General features: G+C 40.1%; 1 protein-coding gene across 1 annotated transcript; it reads left to right on the top strand.

Annotated features, from left to right (window-relative positions):
• The first annotated feature begins 1,448 nt into the window (after positions 1-1,448).
• Positions 1,449-11,756, top strand: LOC135448495 (astacin-like metalloendopeptidase). Its single transcript, XM_064714572.1, has 13 exons — positions 1,449-1,601; positions 1,823-1,847; positions 4,094-4,110; positions 4,489-4,513; positions 5,367-5,438; positions 6,236-6,370; positions 6,996-7,113; positions 7,841-8,019; positions 8,145-8,229; positions 8,622-8,749; positions 9,732-9,847; positions 10,262-10,487; positions 11,475-11,756. The coding sequence occupies exons 1-13, from the start codon at positions 1,533-1,535 to the stop codon at positions 11,507-11,509; spliced, it is 1,230 nt and encodes a 409-aa protein (XP_064570642.1). The 5' UTR covers positions 1,449-1,532; the 3' UTR covers positions 11,510-11,756.
• The last annotated feature ends 7,572 nt before the right edge of the window (positions 11,757-19,328 follow it).

Here is a 19,328-nt window from a genome sequence, read left to right as displayed (position 1 = left end):
GATTTTCATCCCTCTGAAAAACAAATATTAAAAAAAGACACTTAGCATTGCATATTGAGAACATTTATGTGCACAAAGGACACACAACAGGATTAACATGCTGACAATGGCTGATGTTGATGCTCATTCATGGTCTCAAGGGCCATGTGCCACCCTGCTGTTTATTAACCGGTGCCTGGGGCAGCCCTTCCTTCAGCCGGTGTGCAGACACAGAAAAGGAAATGTAACATCCCCCTGTGCTGCCTCCCTGTGGGGGTGCTCAAGGTTTACCCCTGGACTTTGCCAATCCAGACTTTCTTAAAAGTCAGCAGTGTGCACCACAACTTTCCATCACTAAAATAAAGAGTAATGGACGCCTCAAACACAATTCAGATTTCATTTATATCTAATTCCTACTCTTGACTGGGTATGATTTGGAGAAAAACAGACAGAAAGCCTTCTGCTGCTTCTTGATTGACCAATATGGAGAATATTTCTTATTCAGTACAGAAATAAGGAATAAGTGGGTTTAAAACTTACCCTGTGGGAATCTGAGCACCAACATGGTCTAGAGACAGAATCAGTGAGTTTTATAATTCAGTTTCCTTTTCCATGCATGGAAAATGTACTCTGACACAAACCAAAAGTGTGTCAGAGACCAGACGCTTTCCCAGCTACAGCAGCTTCAGCAAATGGTTCAGTAAGAGAGCTTTGCTGTGAGAAGAGGTTGCTGTGATAAGAGGCTCAGTTGCTGGTTTGCCTCCTACAAGCATTTCTTGCTACATCTGCTCACTGCTTCCTCTAGACAACGGCACTCTACTTCTGGACAAGTGCACTCCAGCAAAGCAAATTCTTTTAATCATTCTCAAAATGAGTAAGTGCTGCTTATGCTGCTGTTCTCTTTTTCCCTTCTCTGATTGCTGGTCACAAAACTCATAAGGACACCTATAATTGTCAGATTGCAGAAACAATGGAGCACAGGAAATGCTCCTAGCGTGATGAAACATCAAGAAACACACAGGAAAAAACAAAAATCTGTATGTATAGAACCATAAGCTGTCTCAGGGAAGACACATTGATAAGCTCACTGGGTAGACATATTCTATGTTTCAAAGCAACACAATAGTGTCATGGTCTTCTGTAATCTAAGCCACATAAAGAAAAAAGTCACCTACCCTCTGAAATCCTAACAGTCCAGTTCTCTGGAGAGTTATCCAGGAACAAGGGTGGTAACAGTCAAGCCGAACATTTCAGGAAAGCTCCTCTAAGAAGCAGAGGAAATGCGTGGCAGCACAAGCATGAGGCTGAGCCAGCTCTGCAGGGCAGCACGAATGGCCCTGGGCGGCCTAGGGATGCTCACTGCGGCGGCGATAGCGCAGCACCGGGAGATGCCCAGGGGCTAAACCTGCTGTTGAGGCAGCAAAAGAAGTTTGCTTCCTGCTGGGGCTCCCATTGGCTGGGGCAGGGCTCCCGGCCCGGGCCGAGCGGGCTGCGCCGCTATATCTGCCGGGGCAGGGAGCAGGGCCTGCACTCCGCTCTGCCCGCGCCGCGCCATGGGGCTCCAGGGCTGCCTGCTCCTCGCCGCGCTCCTGCTGCCCGCCGCCCTCGCCTTCCCCATTCAGGTGAGAGCAGCTCCCTGGCTGGGATGCTCTTCCTGGAGCCAAGCTGTGGAGGCCCACTTTGATAAATTTTGATAAATTTTCTGCAAGGAAATATTAGTAATATCATAATAAATAAAGGCAACATAGTGATTTGGCTCCTCCATTCATCCTGATTTTGATACTATTGTTGCTGTATTTGTCAGCTATGGAAGAATAATGCCTTTTACCTATTGGTTTTGCAGGACAACTATGAAAACAGCACAACAAGTAAGTAGGATTTATAGTGTATTTTAAAAGCACCTGTTATTTCTTGACTGTTTATTACATTCTTGGTTTTGACTTGTTTTTAGAGCATGTGAAAGCACTGACAGGCCTTTTGAATAAGGCTATGTTTCATAACTTGTTATTGAGCTGAATACAGATGTGTTTTTACAAAGATGTGCTTTACACAGACTTTGGGGCATGGTTTATTAGGTTAATTTGGATGTTCCTTCACAGGCTTGAAAATAAAATTTTAATTAGACATCCCGATACCTTTTCATTAAGTTGAATGTTATAATAAGACTGCTAATCATTTGCCTCCTTTTCTACCTGGGTTCAGCTGTATGACAAAGATGTCAGGCATCAAAGAAAGATTTGCTTTGTTCTGGTTTGGAACAGGCTTAGCTGAACAGCTTTTGTTAACTTGCAAAATACAAGGAGATAATTGCAGGCCTTCAGAGGTCAGTGGAAAGAAAACTGTAGGCAGACTTTAACTACAGCAAGAACAGGCTGAGTGTAATGTGTACAAAAAGAAGACACCTTGGAAAATTTTGCTTGACATAGAGCAAGTCAGTGACAAAAGAACATTGACAATTTCTGCTTTTGAACTGTCATTTATGGCATGGGGGAAAAGGGATGTTGTAAAATTACTGCTCAGTATATTTAGAAGGGACCAAGGGACACTCTTGCTCAAGTTCAAGGCAGTCACTTGCTCAGACTCAAAGTTGCAGGTTTATTGGGACAAATGCATGCAATGAATTTTAATTTATCATTGTTACTGCTTTTTGTGCCTTTTGAGACATCTTTCAGTATTTAGAGTGTAGGGAAAATGTGATCTGTATAATTTTGAGAGCCCTATCACACCAGATGTTCATTTCATCAAGGAGATGGCAGACGCCTTCTGTGGTGTCTCATTTGGGTTTTAAAAAGAAGTTGCAGGCTTTATGTGCCTAGGAATCTGGAGCCTAATTTCCACTGATTTTGACTACTCAATTAATCTAGTGCCTCTTGGGTACATAAATTCTGGATCTGGTCAACCCATCTCAAAAATGTTCTTCCCTGCAGAATGTTTTAGATGCCTTCGATCTCTCTGCTGCAGCTGGTGGGAACTGACCAAATTTTTCTATAATAAACCACCATCATTGCAGTGGACTTCCATTGCCATATAACTGAAGTAACAGCCTGAAAACACAGACTTGAAGTCTTTTTGGCTCAATAAAAGTGATTCTGTTGCGGGTGCTAGATGGAGTCTGAAAAGGAAGACATCTCCTCATTACCTTGGAGCAATAATTATGAAAAGGAATGGTGCTGCAAGGGGTGATAGAGCTTGGTATATCTTTTACTGAGAAAAATTATAGTAAAATTTGGGGCACAGATGGGTTTAGAAATAATGACTGTTTATATGAGTGTTCTCTGTTTCAGTGTTAACTAGGAAAAACAAAATTGTTTTGTACTTTGACAAGGAAGACTGCAATTATTAGGAAACTGGAAGAGATTGCCAGATAGGCTTGCAACATATCCATCATACTTAAGAACAGGTCAAACAAACTGTGGTCAGGAATAATACAGATAAAACTGTATCTGCCTTAGGGAAAGCAGACAAACTGATGACCTTTGAAGGCCCTTCCAACTTTTAAACTTTTTTTATATTATAAAAATGAAGATAAAAAGGTATACATCAGGTCAGATTTTCACTTCTGGTTTGTATCTAGAATCTCATATTTGGTAAAAATCAGAAGACATCACAGTAGAAAGGCACCTTAGAACTCAGAATGGTACCAAGCTGCTGTCAGGTGCATGCATACTAAAGCTGAGATTATTTTCCCCATGCTAAATTATAGTCCCCATCACATGTTATAACCTTATTGTTTGACACTTTGAAACCAGGGGATATTGTTGAGCTGATTAGCCTGCACCTGTTGCAGAGAAATCTTGGGACAAAGCATTTTTTTTTGTCACTGATTTCTTTTGCAATTTTCTACACTGAAACTGATAAAATGCTTTGCTGATTCTTAGATGGTAAATTCTTAGGATTCTGTTCCTCAGCACAATCTACTAGGAATTTTCATAGTTGTTTGATTAAATATCTTTTTAATTTCTGTGCCTATACATTAGCTGGTGCTCTCCATTCTCCTGCACTCCTCCCAGGGATCTGCCAAAGGCATTCCCATGGCTGAGGAGGTGCATCCATGCTGTTACACACTGAGCAGTTGCATTCAGAGTCTGATGCTTGTCTTTTTGTCTTTTTGCAGCAACAGAGCCTACTGAGGTAAGGAAAGCTAACTCAGCCCTTCTGATCACTTTGGGCTTCAATATTGTGGAAAGTAAGGCCAGGACTCTTGGACTCCCCTTGCATCTGCATCTGTGTAGCAAAGTTTTCTCTGCTCAACCGTGCATCAGGGTGTGTCTGAACCTTATTCCACACTTCATATTGCACTTGCCTTTATGATATCCCTAGTTGCCAGGGTACCAAAGAAGAGTATCTACCACCCCATGGTACTTCTTTGCACATGGCAAAGTATAGGAAAGTTGCATTGGTGAAAGATGACAATGGTAGCATGATGCTGTTGATAATTTATATGTTTTATTATTTAATGTAATGTTACATTATGAATTATGAGATAATATCAATATATTGTCTTTGCAGGTTACTACACAGGAGAATATATATGGTATGTACTACTCCATCTACAAATACCTATTTGAGGCGATATACTGATTGTTATCTACTCAGTTGCTTCAGAAAATAACACAGGTTTAATACAAATTAACCTTTATGAGGAATTTCAAATAAATGCACTCGCCACAATGTTTCATACAAAGCAAAGTCGCTTGGTTTTGGCCAATTGCTTGGCCTTGCTAAAAACCTCAGCTGTTGCTTTTGCTAAAAATAGCTCTGCTTAATTAATGTCCTGAACTAAGCCACTTCTAAAGGTTAGAAGCACAGAGGTCACGTGTTTCTGCTTTTTATTGATGTGAAGACTTGCTGCATAATGCACAGAGTTGGCTGATTTTGCTAGCAAGGCCTATGAGTCCCCAATGCTAGGCTGAGATGGGTACATCAGTCCGACCCGTGGAACAGGAATGCAGTTCCAGTTTCATTGATTTTGAGGGTTTTTCAGGAGGTCATCATGTCCAGCAAGAAGTAGCAGGACTGCTCTCCATCCATTTTTGTTTCTGGTATCTTATGTTGGGGATCTGAGTGTGAGTTGTTCATAAAGAAGTAAAACTGTGCAATCTCAGACCTAAAAATATGATGGCTAGGAAAAGAAAAAAGGAGAGAATTAAATAATTGAAGGAGAATGGCTCTTGGGACTAGATTAATGCCAAAATAACCACAGCTAGGAAGTTCTCAAGGTTGTCAGTGAACAAACATCTACATGAGTGAACATCCCTCCAGTCCCTAAATAGACTCTGTAAGCTTTACATGCGTCACTGGAAAAATCATGCATCATCAGGGTAAAAAAATCAGGATTCATATTTCCTCTGGGAATGAGAAAGTGATACTCTTGTGTTTCTGCACAGAATCTCCTTCACCTACAGAGACTGATGAGGAGGACGAAGATATTTTTAACAAAATTCTGAATGTTAACAAAGGTAATGCCACCAAATTCCTGTCTATAAGGGAGCTGTCCTTTTTGCTTTTTTAGGGTGATGTGGGAGGTACCATGTCTTACCACAATCTGTGCAGAAGTTTTTCCCATGTTACACACCACCATGTAAGAGATACCACTGGGATTTATGGTGTGGTCTGCTGAAGCCCTATAGAATCTCAAACTATTGAGTCAGTACTGATGCTCCCAGGTGTGGAGGCAACTGAAAACTTCAGACAGTTTCTTCAGCTTTAGCTTTCAACATCTTTGTCATTCTTTGGACATAAAGAGAAAATGTGGGTATTTGTATGCTTTTTTAACAGCCTTTTTTTGGAATGAAGAATGGCACTCAGCCATCGTATGGCTTTGCAGTGCAGTCTCCTAGATAAGCTGCAGTCAGTTCCATTCTCACTGCTCCCGACTTCCTCTTCCCTGATCCTTCCAAACATTCCCTGATCTATCAGCTTGTTTTCCTCACACTTTCTCCTCCAAGAGTCATTCAAGTGACTTTAAATAGTTGGCAGAGAGAGACACCAAATATTCTTACAGTTTTCTCCTGACAACTCTCCTCTTTTTGGTTTGCCCACCTTCTTGGGTTTCCTTATTGGCACCTTCTGATTTTGCCCAGCACCTTCCTGGGGAGATATTTGATGCCATTCACTCAGTGTCACATGATGGATAATTAAATAGTACCAGAATAAAACATCATTCTTACTATTGAGACTGCTTGTTTTTTCAAGTGTGCGTACCAGGTGTCCAGCAACTCATGGCTCAATGTTTCCACCCTTTCTCTGTCCCCAGACAGCTCCCGGTTCCTGCAGGAAGGTGACATAGTTCCACGGAGGAGTCGCAGTGCCATCAACTGTCGCCATTGCCACTGGCCCCAGTCCAGTGATGGGATTGTTCGTATTCCCTATGAACTGGATCCTGCTTACGGTGGGTTTGAATAGAAATGATTTTTTACATGGGTTTTGTCCAGTATTCTTCTGACAGAAACTTACATTGAGTGAGCACGCAAAAACAGCTGAATAAATCAGTTCTAAGGATTTACTTGTGCTGTGCAAGCATAGATAAATTTTAAGTTACAAGGATCTGAACCAGAAATATTCATTGAGGCATTTTGCCTGCATCATGTTTTGGAACTGATCTCTTGGAGACAACAATAACCATTCCCTCTAATGTTGTCTTCCAGAATGCCTTCCTTTATAAGGTTCATGGCTATTACAGTAGAGCTTCAATGATATGCTTTTCAAAAGCAAAACAGCTTCCCTTAATTGTCTCCAAGTGTCCAATGAGATACATCAAAATGGCCACTATAACTAAGAACAAGTCATTGAAAAAAGAGGCACCTGAATACATTTGGACAAATATCCGGAAAAAGAGGGTCTTGTGGCAGGCTGTTAAAATCTTAAACAAAATTCAGTACTGAGCAAAAAAGGAACCTAAGAACCTCGGCTAATGTTTCTGTCCCTCATTTATCCTGTTTTTGAGACTATGTGAGATTTTAATGGCATCTGCTAATCTGTGCTTGTGACCCCTAAATTAACCCTTTCTTCCCCAGAGGAGAGCCATGTAAAAGGGATTCATGATGCCATGGCAGAATTTGAAGCACTGACTTGTATTAATTTTGTGAAGCGCAAGGCAGAACGTGACTACCTCAGTATTAGATCTGTCGATGGGTGAGTTGAATGATAAATTAACAAGTTACTTCTACTCTATTTTTCAGTCCTTCCCTACACTGATTCAGTGTGACCTCAGAAAAAGCTTGTGTTTTATCACAGGGCCAAGGTATCTTCCTTGGGTACCTTACTAGGGCAAGGGCTCATCAGGTACATCAGGAACTCACTGCAGACACTGAAATAATACAAACCATGGAAAAGCACCATTAAGGGGGAAAGAATGTCTAAGCTCATGTTTTCTGTGTGGTACAGTGCATACTTCAGCACAACGTATATTGAATACTGTAGGTCCTATCTACAAAAGTAAACCAACATATGAAATAAACAGTTCTTTGAATCACACTATTGATCATCAAGCTCAGAATTAGAGCTTATGAGAAAGTTGTTCAACACTTAGCTTGAAAGTGTTATCTCTATCTTATCTCCAGCTCTGATACTGTCTTTAGTATTTTGAAAAAAAAAATAGAATTGTTATTTCAGGAGAGTTAAAGTGACGGTGAAGTCAGAATTTAGGGGCCTCTGTGCTAACAAAAGCCTTCCATTTAGCAATGATCATACACTTTGTTCCTTTATATGCCATGGTCACTTTTGCACTCTGACTATCACAGTGGAGAGAGGAATCCTTCCACTCCCACAAGAGGTGTGTGAAGTGAGGTTCTCTGTTCTGCCTCTTTGCCTGCCTGCCAATAAAAATCCCATAAGTATTGTTGTTCAATGCCTCTCTCAGCTGCTGGTCCAACTATGGGAGAGTAGGAGGTGGACAGACTGTCTCTGTGATGAAAGGAGGCTGCATGTGGAAAGGAGTAATTCAGCATGAACTGGAGCATGCTTTGGGCTTTTTGCATGAGCACTCTCGAAGTGACAGAGATGAACACGTAAAGATCATGTGGGAGTACATCAGTCCTCGTAAGTACTTTGAACTCCTCAATGTAGGAAGTGGTGTAGACACATCCTACTGCTCCCAGCTCTCCCTTTTCCCCTGAAGGGAGAAGGGAGGAAGCACACTCTAAGTACAATATCATATATTGCAGCTGACAGACCAGACTTCAAGAAATTTGAAAACTCCAATAACCTGGATCTTCCGTATGACTATTCCTCAGTAATGCACTATGGCCCGTAAGTAGCAGCATGGTATTACTATTTCAGGAACTCAAATCTTATACCAGAATTAGTTTCGATCATAACTCTTTCCTAACTATCAGTTTCCCCAATGCCCCTTCTGATAAAAACAGTGTGAGTCAGTTCAGACCAGCTGCTCCCTATGGCTGGGATACACTGTCCCTTGGCTTTCCATTAGGGAGCCCTCCACTGCTGGGCTTGGGAGCAAAGGAGGCCATCTGGACATTGACTCTGCTTACTGGTGGACATCTCAATAGGCCTGTTTAAACAGCACTATTAGTCACAGCAAGAGCTTATGTACAATCCTTGTTCTGCCTCCAAAGCATCCTACTGAATCCTGAAAGAAGTTATGGTGCTTAGAGAGCATTGTTTCTCATGGGTTTTTTCAGATACACATTCAGCAATACCACTGGGAAAGCAACTATTGTACCAATTCCTGATAGATCAGTACATATTGGACAGAGACAAGGGATGAGCAACTTGGATGTGGCCAAAATCAACAAACTTTACAACTGCAGTAAGTATCTCCAGACCTCCCTGTTATCTTCAATTCAGATCTGGGCACGTGGCAGAGACAGCAGTTTTTCATCAGACTGTGAGACTATTCTCATGAATTCCTGGTGCCCACTAGGGTTACTCCGGGAGGGAATGCAAAGGTGAAGCTGGAGGCACATTGTGATTAGTGAGAAAATAGAAACTGCCTCTAAATTAAATCAAACACATTTGCTATTAGCATGAGTGGCTGCTGTGCAACTAGACTAACTGCATACCACACTTTAAACTTAAATGGAATAATTTGATTTCTTACAGCTCAGCAGACAACTATAAATCCCAAAAGAGCCAGATATAGCCACTCCTCATGGCAGCTGGTATTTAAGACCTGATCCAAAACAAAACAGTTTTATGCTCCTTTTAACTTGAACAGTTTCATGTTAGCTTGTCCAGTTTTCAAAAGTTTGTCATTCTAAGTTTGTACGTTTAAACTCTTTATGTGTACCCTCTGCTAGAAGAATTTTTTATATACAATCACAGAAATTTATTCAATCAGAGGAAAAAAAATTATGAAAGTATTACCTCTTGCACCCCAAGTGCTCCTCCTAGGCTTAGAATTTGAGCATAACAGAAGCATCGTATTTGTGCTTGACTCTTCTGACATCTTCTTCTGACTCAACTTCCCCTTCTCAATGGAAAACAGTGGCACCATCTGCAGTGAATTGAAACCTCTCTTTACAGAGTTGCAGAAGGAGATCTCTTGCTAAATGACAGAGCTAATCAATAAATTGAATGATTTTCAGAGCACTACTTTACTTTCCTCTTTGATGCATTATGTGAAATTAGGACAACATGAATACTCCTTTTAATCAAGATGTACCAGTGCTCTGAAATGAATGCTGATAGACCAGAAAACAGAGATCAGTCCATTCTGAAGAGATTGTAGTTGTGAATGAACTACTACTATGAAATCTTCTGCAATCCTGAAGCAAGCATTTTTCCCTCAGGTCGCTGCAGCACTATTCTTGATGGACCTTCTGGGTCACTGAGATCAGCCAACTACCCAAGGAATTACTCAGATAACACCAACTGTGTCTGGCTCATCCGAACCCGATCCAGAAAGGTAAACACAGGTTAATAGTGGTCTGGAAAGATGGGTGAGCTTCTTTCAACGTTAAGCATCTTGTGCTCTGTACAACAGTTACCAGATTAGAAAAATTTCAGAATAGTTTCTACTTCTATAGAGGTATGTGCTAAAGCGAGGTATAAAAAAAGACAATTCAGAGTTGTGATTTTGAAAAATCTCCACGAGTTAGGCTTCAGGTTTGAAAAGTCAGGACAAAGCTCCTTGGGCATGGGAGCATTCAGTGATTAGATCTGAACCCTGCAACTTCAGGGGAAGAGAGACAAAGCTGGATAAGCAGCTCTGGTCTCTGAGTCTGTGCTTGGCTACAGTTTAGGTTCTGTCTGTTTTAAAGGACATTCCATGAAAGAAGTATACTTATATATTAAAAATTGATTTTCTCTTCCCTTCCAGGTTTCCCTGCACTTTCAAGCCTTTCAGCTGCAAATAACTAATGGCTGTCAGGGTGATTATGTTAAAGTTTATGATGGATCCAGCAAGTCTTCTCCAGTTCTAATGGACAAGACCTGTGGATCAAAGATCCCTAGTGGTATAGTTGCTTCCAGTAATCTTATGCTCGTAGAGTTCATCACAGATGGTGCCCAGACAGCTTCTGGTTTCCAAGCCACCTTTACTGCTGGTAAGTCTGAGAACAAGGCGAATGGCAAGGAAAATAGTCCATGCTAAATCAACCTTTCTATTCACTCAGGAAAAACATTGAAAAACTGCTCTCCATGAGGGTCATCACTTCCTTCCTTGCTTTTGACATAAGAGATTAGTTCTGCACTGACCCCATTCATTCATTCATGCAGATGGGGCCACACTCAGGATAAGTGGTATTAGCCAGGTGATGCACTGTTCCCCTTCCCTCTCAGATATGTGTCATTCCAAAGCATGTGTCAATAAGGGCAATCAATTTAATGACACTACAAGTGTTAGTAGCAGAGTAGAAAGAGAAGAAATTGTAATGCAGCACTTGAATATATCATTCCCCTGGAAAAGGAGCAGTTTTCAATCACAGTTCAGATGGTGAGACAGATCTACAGTGAATGAAGTCACCCAGGCCCTTGACAAGAAGAGAGGCAGCATTTCCATGGTCAGGATTCCTGGAACCTTTCCAGCTAGAACACATTTTCTTCAGTCCCATTTAATTAAGAACTAAGGCCACAACTAAACAATTATGTGACCACAGGCTTTCTAGTTAGCGTGTACCAGCTGGAATAAAGGAATTCCTGTGTGTGTGACTGCAGCCTATGGCAACTGCACAGCAGTGCAACTTGTGTTGGGGGGAAAGGAAGCTCAGCTGTGTCATGCAGCCTTGTGTCTGCCATGGGATAAGAACAAGCATGCAGAGTTTGCACGAATCCACTGAAATGCACTAACTTGACCATATAGCCAAACCAAACCAGAAATTTTGCATTGTCTCTTTGTAATATCTATATCTGTCCACTGTTGCTATGGAAGGAAAGAAAAATTAAGAAACTGCATGTGCCACTTTGCTGTGTCCACAAATATAAAGCAATCTTAGCTGCCAGATAATATGTGATTTAGCATATACGTATTACAGAGATGCTACAGTTTGTCCAGAGACTTCTGAAAGCTAAGTATTCCCTAATTTCTTTTACAGTGAGGACCCAAAGAAGATCTAGCATCCACAACTGACTTAATGAAGAAGAACCTATTCTGTGAATATTGAAATTATGTGTTTCCTACTTCGTTCCTGTCTTGGCTTGGATCAGTATGAAATTTAATTCTATTAAGAATCAAAGTTTTCATCTTCCTGAAAACGTTTATTCCCCAAGCCATACAAATGTACAAATTCTATACATCTGGTGTACTTCTCCTTTTGTCTGCACAGTTAAGTTATTACCTCTTTCTATTTAACAATTGAATAAAAAGCTTCATTAAAAAAGAAGTTTCCGCTTCTCTTTTCCAGTAGTCACCTCCAGCCAAACACAACATCAACGTGGTCTGACTTCTTAGCCCCTTTGTTCATTCGTAGGGATGTCTCTTAATTATACTGCTGACATCATCATGGGTTTAGTTAGTTGGCTGAAGAGAACAGCTCCAAACTTTAAAAAATCATTTTATGGTCTTCACAGTCTTGAGCATGAAAAGGTCTTGGACAGACTTAGGACAGACAGATTCCTACACCAGCCTAACATTTCTGCTTCCAAAAATGACTTCTCTCTTCCAAATCTGTTAAATCCTTAAATCACAAGAAAGGTGGACAAGACAAATCTACTTCCAGGGAAAGGACTGGTACTTCCTACTGCAGTTTTCCTTGTACAGTTCTGGCAGGCAGGGAACAGCTAAGGGTGCTCGTTTAGCCACAAGTCATTTTTGATGGCTCGTTTAGCCACAAGCCATGCCACAGAGATGATTAAGCCTATCACAGGACAAGGTAATACTGCCAGAGTTCACGCACATGTTCAGAGAAGAAATCTTTTGTCAAGAAAGTATCCAAGCTCTTCTCTTCTGATCTCATAAGAGATCTGCAAGAGTGTCACAATTCCTGGAGTGTTCATTTTATAGCCTTGCCTGCAATCACACTTTTAAAATTATATTCTCTTGACCAAGACAAGCCTGTAAGAGATCTGAGAAAAAAATAGACTGCTATTTTAATTTGTAGTATAGACAGATAGTTAAATATATTACTAACCTGAGTATTTAATACTTGTATTTTTAAGGCTGAAAAAAAGGAAACACTTTTCCTATTCTTACTTTGTAACACTAGAAATTCTTCTCGGAGAAATATATTTCTAGAAAAAAAAAAGGGAAATTAATTTGAATTTCAGAGTGAAATTTACATGGAAAATGAATTTTAAAAAAATTCTTTTATTTTGCTAAAGGAGGCACCAAAAAGACTTAATCTGAAAGAATTTGCTCAAAGGCCTGTCTGTGTTTTTACTGTAAGATGAAGAAGTAGTCAGCTCTTGAGAGAAGCTTTAACACCATTGAAGATTGTTTCCTTACCCACAGTGGCTGTGCAAATGCCTCTGAACACAGCAAGCCTGAAGCTGCTTTAGAAGAGGCATTTCTTCAGCTCTTCAGACACTGTAAGATGGGTTCAGCTTCTGATGTGTTGTTTGAGTTACTCTGAGCAATCAAGTGCTGCTATCAACACATCATTAAAGGAGTAGTCCTTCTAAAATGCTGTTAAAAATGCAGGTCTAGAAAAATTTTTTGCCATTTTTGATTCCTAAGTTCCTGCAAAACAAAATAGAGGAAATAATACTGCAAAGCCAGTGGGTGAGGACTAACATCCTAACATTATTTTTGAGAGGAATTTCAGTTGTGATTAAGGTGTTCCACACAACGGTGAAAAGGCAGGCTCGGGTGATTCAGGTACTTACCCTTGAAAGGAGAATAATGATTTTGATAAGAGTTCAGAAATATTGTTGGCAATGAATATAATGAAATTAATAAAGTTGTGATCATCTGTGTATTGCTGAAATTGCTACAATAGTTGAGAAGTATTTTTTTTTAGGAAAACCAGGCAATCTGTGTCAAGAAAATATTAGAGTCAGTTGATGTTAAGAGCCTGCAGTTTCTTCTTTTAATTCCACTGGAAGAGGAGGGACTTCCCTGCCAAGATGCAAAGTCCAGGTCTGTGTGAAGTTGGTCTGATCCTTATTGTACAGGCTGAAAAAGGCTAAAGGGGGTCACAGGGACAGAGCGAGGTTCAACCCAAGGATGTGGCCACTCAGTTGTCCCAGGACAACTCATGAAAGTCCATTAGCTCAGGGTGTGGTGAGCAGCCCAGGCAGTCACTTTTCAGACACTGTTTGTGTCTGAAAGCCATTTCTGTCCTGAGGACTTTAACATCCCCTTGCTGTGACCATAAATGCCCCTTGTCCAGATTCCAACCCGAGGGTAGAAGCCACCCTGTTCAGCAGGATCACATCTCTACTTACTGCCCTATAACAAAGTGTAGCATTTCCCTCATACAAGTAGGGGTCTCTCTCCAGCTCTAGGGACATGCAGAGCCCCACAGACAGGGCTGCAGGACACCTGAGTGTCAGCCTAGGCGTGGTTTCACAAGGCTACCACTGAACTGGCCCAGTTCACTCCAAACACTCATTGTCACACACACACAAACATACAGTTATACCTGCATCCTCTTCCTCATCCTTGGCTATCTCCAGAAGAAATACCAGATAATGCAGCACCAACATCTTCAGAGACACCATCTTGCTGAAGAAAAACACCTGCTGAGCAAGAGAATGTTTCAGCAGGGAGAGCAGCGTCACAAATCATGATCAGAATTGTCCTGGACCTATATGCAGATATGTGCTCAGTTTGCTCTGGGACATAAGTGGGCATCTCCCTCAGGGAGTCCTGGTCTGGAATCTATAGTGGCAGGACAGAGCCCTAGGCACACTTTGAGGCTCCTCTACAAGTTTATACTTCTGAGGTGCTACCCAGGAGATGTGAAGCTGAGACTTCTGAACCAAAACCACTTTGGGAATGTGGAAAACTTCATGTATGCAAAGCCTCCCAGGGATGCAGCAGAACCTCTCTTTTAGGACTCTGTCTTTCCCCCAAACTACATCCAGAAACTACACAGAAATCCAGCTGGGCCAGTCTTTGTGGAATGAAATACAAAGATTTCCAGGAATGCTGCAGGGATGGAAATGGGCACGTGTGGGAAATCACTGGAAGAAGCAGCCAAACAAGGGTTACAAGAACAGCCTGTATTGATAACAAAGGACATAATTCCCATGACACAGCACTCAGGAGGATCATGGAGGAATGTAGTGTTTATGGCATGACCACAGGGTCTATACCCCATTCAGCAGCAGCACAGAAGGCCTGTCAGTGGAAAATCCCACACTCACGTGCCAGCAACTTTGCAGCTGCTGTGTGTGCCTTCCCTTTTTCCCATAACCACAGCAGGAAAAGAGATGTATCCTTTCAGCAATGACAAACAGGTTGTTTGAACATGAGAGGTTTTTCTATGAGGAGGCAGAAGGCTCTAATTCCCATGCATTTTTCAGTATGTCTCCCCCTCATGGTCTGAATTCTTTTTCACTAGGCCACTGCACAGACTCAGGCAATTATATGAGGGATAACATTTTTTTTTTGTTTTAAAAAAAAGTAGTAACTTGTAGTCTGACTTTTTGACTACTTTGACTTGTAAAAAAAACAATCAAACCCCGCAACCTTCCCTTTTCCCCTTCAATTGTAGCACATACATTCATTCATAACAACTCTTCTGGATCTCATTCAAGGTTCAAAGCTATTGGCATCATCCTTCACCAGGAGAATCCAAGAAAATAGTTACAACTCAAAGCACAATGAGAAGTTCATTAAACAGTAATATCATTCTCCATCTTCAATGAATGCTTGTCCTTTTACACGAAGTGATGGATATAAGAGTGAGAGACCAAACAATGGAAATTAAAAGAAAGCATTTTTATTTGTCATTAATGGGCAAAATAGGTGTTGCCTGAATTTTCCTGTTTCATATCTCTTTCAGGAAAATTGTAAAGCCAGTATCAGAAGGAATAGGCAGATACAGCCCAGTGATCATCAGGGGAAGTTCACAGTGACAAAGGAGATCCAAGATCAAAGGGTGAAACTGGTCCACAGGCCAGGATGAATAGGGTTCATGACCAAGTAGAGGGCACAGCTGTGACAATGCTGGAGAGGGACACACCTCCCCTGTAGCTTCACCAGAGACTGAAGGTGTTGGCCTGAGCTGCAGTGAGGTTCCTGGGCCTATGAGTGGAAGGCTTGGAAGGAGCTCCCTAGTGAAGCTGATCAGGGTAATTAAGGTCTCAGGGCACTCAGGGGAGCAGGAGATGAAAAGGTGTCAGGAATGTTGCTGTTCTTTTGGTAGGCAGGGGTTTAGGATGGTTCTGCAGTAGGTACCAAGGTAACCAGACAGCAAGTACCACAGAGACTCATGAACATGGAATTGTCAAACCATCTGCACTATGAAAGCGCTTAAATCTTAGGAGGATGCTTAGGTAAATGTTTGATCATTATAATGCTTTCTATCCTTCTCAGTCTGAATTACCAGCCAGAGTTGTGGGCCCTGGTTTTGGTCAATAACTATATGATAGGAATTACTTTTTATGATTGGAGTTTATTTTTTAACTCTCCACCTGTATTGAGAGCTAATATGTGAATGTCAATAGGCTGTATCTTTTTCTTCCATGATCTTGCTGCTGCCTTGTCCTGCTGGCATTTTGTGTCCCAATCAATCTTATCTGTTTTGACACTTATCTCAAGGCACTTGATGGAAGAATCTTTTGCTTTTCTTTCCAGTCCTTTGTCTTGGTGCAGGATATGTACTTCCATTACATAGTTGTCTTGTAGAACATCTTTGTGGATGTTTTTAATCTAAAGCTATTACCTTTTACTTCACAGTGTTATGAGATTGTAATGATTGAATTCAGTTGTATTGTCTGTGCATAATCAATTTAAATTGAAAGAAACTCAGAGAGAATATTCACACAAGGAGATATATGTTTATAATTATTTTTGGTGTACTTTTAAGCTTTCACTTGCTATATATTTTATTGTTGTTCTTGTCCATGGCAAACTTGGAGAAAAATTTCTATTGGATTTAGCCACAGGGAGTTAAGAATCCTCTGGGTTTTAGGAAGATGCATTATCATCTTAACATAAAGATTCAAAAGTAATTTGTTTTTTAGCAGCAAGCAGTCCAAAACTGGCAGAAAGACCTCAGCTTCTAAACATCAATGGTTCTTCATCGTCTTAAACTTTGCCTTCACTAGCTTGTATAGATCCACCTCTCAAATCCATGTATAAATGTTGGTAATTAGATTTCCTAATATATTTAGATGTAATTTATCATATTTGTAAACTACCACTTGAAGTGAAATGGCATGAGGACATAGGACTGTGGAGTAGAAGTTAGGGTAGTATTGAGTTAGGGGTAACTGATGGACCTGGCTTGTGGAAACCCACCATCAACTCCACATAAAACTGAAATCTCAGGGTTATATCACATGAGAGGAGTAAAAGATGAGAGAAGCTGCTTACAGGAACACGAAAAGCTGTATGAAACCCCAAAACCTGACTCAAGTAAGGTGCTACTGGTTGGACTGGAGATCTATCATTGGAGCCTGAAGCATGACTCACTCACAGGAGGGCAGCGCTGAATGCCCCAAAGGGAGAAACAAATTGATGCTGCAGGTTCACCTAAACTCCCAAATGTACTCCTTTTAATCTCCTGGAATTAAAACAGCTGTTCACAGGAAGGAAGCTGTGCAACAGAGCTTAAAATATTCATTTCTGAATGAAACCTAGTTGTAATTTTTATAGACAGTAAAGTCACTGGTCTTTTTACAAACAGAATAAATAGTCCATTAAATCTGCTCTAGTTTTGATCCTGCCTCTTTCCATGGTATTTAGCAAGATATTTTTACAGCTATAACTCAAAGTGTGTTTGATACAATAGGATTCAGACTCCTCCTTGCATTGGTTCAAGAAGACATTATTTTTCGCCAAATATATACCATTTCTAACAGCAGTCTAGAGTTGTTTTTTGTACCTAAGGAATACTAAGATCTCAGCTGATGGACAGCACTCCAGTTTAAAGTGTTCCAGAGTCTATCAGCTAGTAATGTTTATTTTTAGCATCTGTATGTGCTGGATATGTGTGTGTTACACCAGATATATGGGAAACAGATTTCTAGCATTGTTTGGTTTGAGAATAAGTATTTATAAAATAATGTAAATGAAAGAAAAGTAACAGTCTACTTATACTCAGCCCTCAAATCTTTTGGTATTACCCCAAAACTTTTTAAGTTAAGCTTTGCAAAATAAAATGGAGCTGACAGTAAATATCTTTGCAAAATGAAATGCATTAGTCTGCTTTTGTCTGAACTCTGCTATCTGGTTCTGTTTCTACCAGTTTCTGATAGGGTGACCTACATTTAGATTTCACACAATATCTTACCTCAACTGGCATGTGAGAAAATCTATTGCAATATTGATAAGAGCATTCAAGTAGTTTTTGAAACAGAAAAAAACACCCCCTTCTTTAGGGGATGTACATTATTTATGACAAGGCTATCCCAGTGTAGTAATAATATGCCCAAATCAACTGTGTAAAATGAGATAGGCTTGCAAGTTACAGCAATTTAAAAATCCTTAAATTCTCCCATTTAAATAAATTGTACGATAATGTAAATACTCAGTTTCATTAAAGTTTTTGTTACTTTTGCCAATCTACACAGTAATCACAAAATGAGAGGCTATTTCTGGAGGATAATTTATTCAATACAATAATTTCTTTCTTCTGTTGACAAAATGCTCGGAAAAATCCTCACAATATTGCCTGAGTTTGTAAATTTATTTGGTAAACGTTTTTCCGTGAATATTTTATGAACAATTTGTTGTGGATATTCATGATTCAAATTATAACATTAATTCAGTGCCTAAGTAGTATGGTTTCTGTATTGTAATTGTCACTTGTGCAGCTTACCCACACACTTCCCATTTAGAATTTAAAGTGTGAATAATCACATTGAAACATATATTTTGTGACTATTTAAGCTTTCAAATTTAAATTTGTACTTGAAAGTTTAAGTAAGCCCTATTTTCCTCTAATGAATATTAGTGTGGTTTTTTCAATTCCTTACACAGCTCTTGTAATTGAATTTTGCTGACCTAGATTTCTCCTGTAGTTTCAGCAGTTTCAGCTGAGTAGAGTCTTTTCCTTCCACTTAATTTTCTAGACTTCTATGGTGTCCAGTAACTGGAAATAAGTTTTCTTTCTGTATAATATGATTTGGAGAGATTGATTACTTGATTTAGTTAATGATTACTTCACTTTGGAAATTTTGGCAACAAAACCATCTGAGAGTCCTACCGGCACTGTTGTAGAGTAGATGAATGGGGTTTTTTAATCCTTGATCAAAATCTCTTCTTGTGACATCTCAATTGACATATTAACTGTCTCTTCTTGTAATTTGGGGGGATAATGTCAGTTTGATGAAAGAGCTGTTTATGAATCTCACATCTATACAGCAGAGATGGGCATGTTGCCAAGCAAATACATAATTTCACTTATTTTAATTGGCTTATTATTTATTCCATTACTGTGGGAGCAATTTCTCTCTGTAACATTTTCTATAAGTACAGAAGTTGTGTATTCTTCTCCTGAACATGTAGAAATATACTGGTTTTTTGTTGATGAGATCCACCTTCTTTTTCCAGAGACAGAGCTAATCTTACTGCAGAGATTCTACAATGTCTGAAAAGGATCAATTTTTGGAAGAAGAACAAGTATCTCACACTCCCGTTGGGCAAAACAAAAGTGACACTATCCAATACCCATTTTCTCGAGGGAGCACTTTCTTTTTCTCCTAATCTAAAAACCTAGACTCTGAGAATTGTTTCACACAACAGCCAACTTTAATGGGCAGAATACTGGGATATTGACTGAATTCCAAAATTCATCATAGGTTTGCCATCCGTATCCAGAATAGTAAACAGGTAA

This window comes from Zonotrichia leucophrys, chromosome 5 (assembly GCF_028769735.1).
Source record: "Zonotrichia leucophrys gambelii isolate GWCS_2022_RI chromosome 5, RI_Zleu_2.0, whole genome shotgun sequence".
Taxonomy (NCBI): Eukaryota; Metazoa; Chordata; class Aves; order Passeriformes; family Passerellidae; genus Zonotrichia; species Zonotrichia leucophrys.
This window is presented reverse-complemented; position numbering and strand designations above follow the sequence as displayed.

Coding starts and splice junctions, on each gene's coding strand:
- LOC135448495 (XM_064714572.1), top strand. CDS start 1,533: ATGGGGCTCCAGGGCTGCCTGCTCCTCGCCGCGCTCCTGCTGCCCGCC. Junction 6,371..6,995: donor TGAACTGGATCCTGCTTACG/GTGGGTTTGAAT, acceptor TTTCTTCCCCAG/AGGAGAGCCATGTAAAAGGG. Junction 10,488..11,474: donor CCAAGCCACCTTTACTGCTG/GTAAGTCTGAGA, acceptor TTTCTTTTACAG/TGAGGACCCAAAGAAGATCT.